The sequence below is a fragment of the Buceros rhinoceros genome, unplaced genomic scaffold (assembly GCF_000710305.1).
Source record: "Buceros rhinoceros silvestris isolate BGI_N320 unplaced genomic scaffold, ASM71030v1 scaffold13150, whole genome shotgun sequence".
Taxonomy (NCBI): Eukaryota; Metazoa; Chordata; class Aves; order Bucerotiformes; family Bucerotidae; genus Buceros; species Buceros rhinoceros.
In genome coordinates, this window is record NW_010390234.1 from 22,451 (window position 1) to 29,342 (window position 6,892).

At 49.2% G+C, this 6,892-nt stretch overlaps 1 protein-coding gene across 1 annotated transcript; it reads right to left on the reverse strand.

Moving 5' to 3' along the window:
* Positions 1–1,505: 1,505 nt before the first annotated feature.
* Positions 1,506–5,331, reverse strand: LOC104494261 (triggering receptor expressed on myeloid cells 2-like). The gene is made up of 4 exons (XM_010137074.1): positions 5,289–5,331; positions 2,457–2,801; positions 2,066–2,120; positions 1,506–1,722 (listed from the first exon to the last, which is right to left on the reverse strand). Exons 1-4 carry the CDS (start codon positions 5,329–5,331, stop codon positions 1,506–1,508), a joined length of 660 nt encoding a protein of 219 aa, XP_010135376.1.
* Positions 5,332–6,892: the final 1,561 nt, after the last annotated feature.

Below are 6,892 nucleotides of genomic sequence, written 5' to 3' on the forward strand. Positions count from 1 at the left end.
AGCAGTGCAGGAAATCGAGGAAATTCGTGTAGACAGGGCACAGCCATGCATGGCCTGACCTGCTTGGGGAGCCAAACTGCTGGTTCTGCGTGGTGCTAGATAGAGGCTGGATGTGCCGGGCTGCCCGGCTGCATCAGAGCAGCTCTGTGCGTTACAAACACAGCAGCATCTCAAACGTTGCCTCTACTGTGGGTGGTGTGTTGGGATCTGGTGTGCTGCAGCTCTTGATCATGAGCCCACACAGAGTCAAATAATCAGTTTGATTTTATTGAGCTTTGCCGGCAGTGCAGGGAAAAGAAGTGAGAGTGCCCTTGGGTTTGAGGTCTGCCTGGGAAAGCTAAATGCAGCTTCTCCTGGGGAGTGATGAACAATGGTCACATGTGGGGAACATCCCCTTGAGCGGGTAGGAAACAAAAAAGAGAAATACAGAGATAGTGCTCATTCTTTGTTTGCACAGTCATTTGAGAAATGAGGAAACAAGCTCAGAGCTGCATGTGGACTTCACGTCCCTTTCTGCTATGTTCTGCTGCTCCTTATGCTTCTCCACAGCGACTGTTCAGCAAGGATCCGCGCTGTCCAAGGCAGTTTTGGGGCTAGTCTTCATCACCTTGGAAAGACAAAATCTCCCCTGGCTGTGCTCTGAGATGACTGGGGAGTTGGTGCGTCTCAGTTTGCACTGTGGAGGAATGGTACAGGGGATCAGGAATAACTCTGCCTGGTGGCGGCGTGCAGCTACTGGCAGTGACTGGAGATGATAGCAGAGCACTGCATAGCCAGAAGGGTCAGAAGCTTCAGCCTTTAGAGTGGAATCTCAGTTAAAAAGCTAATTTCTAAACAAATAATAATAATAGCTTTCAATACCATCTATTTCGGGTGTATTTCATGCTTTTGGGGGAGGTATTTGAGTGTAAAAGTTATTAGTTCTTTAACACTTCAGTGAATCAGGAGGAGTTGCTTGGAGTTTTGAGGCAGAACCATGTCTTTCCATTTTTATGTGATGTGGATGTGTTTGTGAGGTGCTCAACACGTGGTCATCGAACTTCTAGTTATGTCCACTGGTTTTTGTGTAGTTTTATTTATAACAAAGCATTTGCCAGGAGCTGTCTAGAGCAGCAAAGCTTTTTCCTGGCCTAGCAATGAGCTGGGGGAGAGCTGAGCAGCATTCTTTCACCACTCCCATGCCTGGGGAAGCATCTCTCACACAGGTAAGTCTGTGCTGAGTCTCTAGACAGAAACAATTCACCTTCCTTCTTTCCTCTGGCCCTTGATTCCATCCACTTCCATCAGGTTCAGGTATTACTGGCAGCACGTTTTCAGTTCAGTTGTGTTGGAAAAAGTTGGTCAACTCCAATGAGAAGAGGTGGTAGATGGTGACAGTCCTCCCCTCGAGTGACAGGTTCATCAATACCTGTGGTTAGTAGGTGATGCTTTCCTTATGGCCGGTGGCAAAGCTTTGCTTGCAAATGCTTGGTGTTTGCTGTGCTGTGGTTCCCTTTGGTTTGGCTCTAAGCAGTGCTCTCCCAGGAGGGGCTGATTCCACCCTGTGCAAAGTCACCAGTGAAAGAGAGAACCTGCCGCTCGTTCAAGCTTGGCTGCTTCTGCTCGGTTTCTCTGTTCTTCCTGCTGTTGCCAATGACGAAGATCAGCACAGCCACCACGAACTTAGAGACCAGGAATCCAGCAATGATATAGAAGACAGTGAAATTGGCTTCAGGAGGGATGCTGTGGGGAACCATGAATACAGCCATGAGAAGATGGTGACACCTTCTGCCACAGGCAGTTCCTGCCTGAGCACAGCCGAGCCTGGGAGGTTACAACAACTATAACAGGTTACCTCACGTACGGGTAAGTTATGATCTGTAGGAGTTATTTTGCTTGGCACTGAGACACTGCACTTTCTTGATTAGGATAAAGCTGCTGTTCAGAAACCACACTGCAGCTCTAGGAACTGTCATAGATTAGGAAAACGTGGAATTCCTCTGAGCTTCAGATGGGGTTGCTGCTGTTAGTCCTCCTTAGTCCTAGGAAGACTAGAAATCACAGCCTGAGGGGTTTTCTGGCTTACCTGGAGATGCTCTGCAAAGCGCTGGGCTCCTCTGGCATTTGGGTCTCCAGGGCAGCTGATGATAGAAACAGAACAGTTTAGTCTGCAGAGGGTTCTGGGTGATAGTCATTGGTGTCACCACCGCCAGCACCCCAGCGAGGCGCAGATAACCGAGGTGAGACTGGGCACGGGGCTGTGTGCTGCAGGGTCAGTCTGGGTAGCAGTAAGGGGATGACGTGTGTAAGAAGTCCTGTAACAGTGAGGTCATGTGGCTGTAAATCAGGAACTAAATGAAGAGGAACTTCCTTAGAGCGAGACAAAAGTAGATGTGTACTAAAGTGCGGCCTTGGCACCTGCAGACACACATGAAATTTAAGTAGGAACTCATGAAATTGAGAGCCCTGGGATGTACCTGTCAGCACTTGCACTTGCACCTTCCTTAAGCTGTTTGTCTCCCCCAGGTACTCAGTATAGCACTGGTACAACCCAGCATCCTGCTTCTTGAGCCTCTTCATGGTCACTGTCAGGATCCCTTCGTGGATGTTGTCGCTGATGGAGGTGGTGCCATTCCTGTTCTTTAGGAATGGCAGCCAGAAGCGCCGGGCGCTCACCACGTGTCGGCACTTGGTCTCATCGACCTGCTTGCACCAGCTCTTCTCTCTCCACCGCTGCTGCCGGGGGTTATAGGTGCAGTTGACAGAAATGGTGTCCCCCTCCATCCCGTACACCACAGTGATGTTCTCTGCAGCACAGGATGCTAGGAGAGAAGGAGGTAGTGGTGAGGCAAGTCTTCCCTGTCTATCCTTTACCACTACCTTCATCTTCGCAGCTCTAGTGAGGGCTGCTGTCAGCTGTACAGCTGTCACTTGTCTGCTTCCCCCACAGAAGGCACAGGGAGCTCAGATTCGGATGTTCTTGACATATGTCTGTAGTGATCCCTCTGACTGGTGCTATCTGGCTCTTGCCAGGAGCTATTCTGTGCGAGGGACTGAGGGAAGGAGGAATCAGCATCATTAAATTTGCAGGTTTTCTGTAGCTTAGGAAATTCTGGACCTTGCCTTCCCTTCTAGCCCTGTGGTGCCTGCTCTGGACTGCAGCCTGGAGCTCAACCTCACCACGCTTTCTGTAATCATTGGACTCCTGCCCCATAAGGGGAAGCACTTTGTCAGCTCGATTAGGGGCTCAAGTATATGCTTGCATCTTCCTCGGGTCCTGAGGAGCGTGAAGCAGGGCACTCAGGCAGACTGGGTTGGCATCAGGCAACCTGTCTTGATTTTTAAAACTCTTTTTACAAGGCAGCGCGTAAAACCATACGTAGCTTGACCCAATAATGACAAATTGTTTGGGTGTAACTCTCAACAGTCTTGCTCTGACAGCCCTGCTCCATGTCAGCCCGTTCCCTTACACACAGCTGCAGCAAGGCAGCTGGCTTCAGGGTTTGCCTTGAGCTCAGCCCTTCCACATATATTCACCAAGGCAGATTTGGCTCTGGAGTACCCTCTGCTGCAGCAAAAGGTCCTTTGTGGCAAACACCCCTGAAGTTTATCTCCATTTTAAGGCTCTTTGTGCAAGCAGAGGGAAGCAACACAGTCCTGGAAAACGATAAAGTCACAGTGATGCCTACAAACCAGAGTCCAGCCAGCTTCTTAATCCCCTTCCTAATTTCATAGTCAGTGGTTTTAGCAATTTTTTCACCCTATCTTTTAACATCCTACTAGTTTTGATTGTGTTGACACCTGGGTTCTGTCTTCTTGGCTTTGGTTTTGCCTTAGTTCCTTATTTCTGATTTCCATTCCTCTTTATGGCAGCAGAGGTGACATTTTGAACTATGAATAATTCCAGAGAGAAGTGCAGCGTGGTATTTGTGGAAATCTTGGTAACTCTAGTGAAAAACTTCATAGGCTCCTGTCTTCTGTGAAACCACAAGTAGTGATAAACCAAGAAGTAAATTTAAAAATAGGGTTAGTGAGGGCTTTGTGCTGGCTGAGCCTTTTAGTAACTCTTGTTAAAATAATTTCAACCAAGTGAATTGTAAACTCAAAAAATCTGATGATCTTTCAGGCTTGACAAGAAGTATCTCCACGTATCCAACACCTACAAGTCTTTACCCTGATTGATAGGTTGCTCCAGTCAAGACTTCCCTGGCTGCATGACCAGTCTGGTCCTGTGCGATCCCTCTGAACACTTTCACTCCTCTCCTCTTCCTCCTGTGGAGCCCTCCTCGCCTCCAGTCCTGCCCCTTCTGTTCCTGGAACGGCCCCAGTGTTTAGTTTTGGGGTTTGTTTTAAATGGAAACAGCATTGCAAAAAAGCTCTCCATCAGAATTGTGGCACTTGAAGATTTACTGATGCCCTTGTGGAAATGTTCGTGTCATTATCTTTTCATCTAATTCTGCTGACAGATCATTTACTATTTGTGTTCCTCCTCCCTTGTCATGTGCTACTGCAAAAAGTAGAGCGGACTTTTTTCCAGACTCGTTCAGATCTTCGAGCCAGGTTTCTGCGCTCCCAAGGTCTGAGTCTGCTGCCTTTCTGTGCGCTGCTGCAAGTAGCTGGAGTCTCCAGAATGTGGCTTGGAGGGAGAGGGCTGCCACCGGGGTCCTGTGCCTTGTTTCTCACTTCAGATGAGCACTGCTCTCCAAGCTAAGAACAGCCAATGCCCAAGAATTCCGCCATGTCCCCTTCTCTGAGCATTATCTCCTCCTCCTGAACCCTGGCTGCTGTAATTTACTTTCAGAGTCCTACAAATGCAAACAAGAGGCTGCAGTTTCCCATTTCCCTCTGAGAAGGCATCCAGGACTTCTGTCAGCAGTGTTTCCTGTTCTGCCTCCAGGGGATCCCTGTGAGGCAGGCTGAGCACTTGGCTCACCACCGGCCCTTGGTTAAATTAAGGGGAAAGAGCAAACTCTGAGGAAGGAATCTGCCATCCCTGAGATACTAGTGGGGAGGAGGAGTAGAGTGAGACACCCTGCAGTGCTCCAGGGTCCCTCTGCTTGCGTTATGCTGGACCTTGCAGTGTCCAGCCCCTTTACCCATAGCACGTGTTTGTGTTGGTCTTCCAAAGAACTGCATGCTACAACCAAGATGCCTTTGCATCTGGAAAAAGCTGCTGCGTTTCAAGACCTGTGCAGTCTTTTCCCATCATTTTATCAGTGATCTCATACGAGCTGCAGGTAGAGACTAAGTTTTGCACCAATCCTTCACCGTGTCTGATAACAGAAACCCAAACCAAAATGTTTTCTTACCTGACAAGAAGACCAAGCAGATGAGCTGCACTAGTTTCTCCATGTTGGTCAAGCAGCAAAGGGGATGAGAGTAGTCTGGAGAAAAGTGACAAGGGCTCTTGCCTAAGAGCAGCTTTCCCCCCTCCTCGCTCTGCCAGAATGACTGAGCACAGGAACTTGGCATCTTTTTTGTCCTGCACATTGAGCAATTCACCAGGGACAGGCATTTCTCTTGTGGGCTGAAAACTCAGGCATCAGCATTGCCCATTTACAGCCATGATTTAGTCTAGACAGCCTGAAAGAGGGCATCATGTGATGGCCTGAAACCAGGGTGCTGGGAGTCCCTCTGCGCTCAGCAGCGGAGCCTGTCCACCAGAGCAGGTGTTACCTGCAGGGTTGGCATGGGGTGAAGGTCTGGAAAGCCAAAAGGGAAAGGGGGGCTCTCCTGGACACTCTGCAGGTAGCTCAGTCAGCAGCACGATGGAAGGAGGGCCAGGACATCGCCTTCTGGGTTGTTTTCAGGAGAAAGAAGATTTAGAAGAGCCTGCACAGCAGCATTCCTATTTGCCATTTCACCAAAGGCAGGAAGACAGGAGCAGTGCTGGGTGAAGCTGTGAGGTTCTTCAGACGAGCAAACCAGACATCTTTATCCTGAACCTGGCAGAAAGGGCGCAGGATCAAGGGACGGGAGCATTCCTTCAGCGCCTGTCTGTGCCATGCTGAGGCAGCCGCCCAGGGCTGTGGTTAAGGGAGCCTCCTTCAAGGATAGCAAACTGGTGTGATGTTGCTATTTTTTCTTTTAAGAATTTGTTTTTTGAATATACTTTTCCATGAAAGTACCAGTAGACCCTGGCTGCTTAACCTGTGTGCCTATCGGCCTCTTTGCAGGCAGATAAACCTGCCGGTCTAGCCATTCCTCAATGAGCCGTCTTTTCCTTCCCTCTAACGAGTGTTTCAGGAAACAGTGCCGAACAATATCCAGAAGCTCTCTGTGAGGCTTACTGACTGCAGCTGTTGTTCATTCGTGCTCAGCGAGCACAAGTCTGGATTCTCTTTGATCAGAAGCAACTGTCTCCCTGAAAATGTCGTTTTTCCACTCAGCTGTTCTCTGCTATTACCCTTCCCTGTTTGACTGCACAAATAGCAAATAGGGGAATCCTGGGCTGAAGGAACCATTTGTAGAACCATTTTCTTTTTCTCTCTGTCATTTCAAGTTAAACATGTCAGCTCCGCAAATCTCAAAATCACATCAACTGCTCTGCTGCCGTCACGGCAAGAGAAGCCTATTGGGTGTGGGATGCCTTGGGAACAGGAGTGGTTTGGGCCCCATTGATTTAACACCCGCCTGCAGAACTCAGTGCAGCCAAGGAAAGTGTCTGGGTTTCTGGTGCTCTGGAGAAATTGAGCGGAGCCCCAGCAAACTTGTTTCACGTCACTCACCATGACTGCTAAATAAAGGCTGCAAGTCATCTAGAGCATTTCCAGCAGAGAGAGGGAAGTAATGGTAGCACTCTCCAAGGCCCCGGCGAGATTTCCCCTGTGAAACTGCACATGCATTTCTGCTCTCCTCAAAAGCTGCTGTGGCGCAGCCAAGCACATAAACAGTGCTGGCAGCAGGCGAGCTG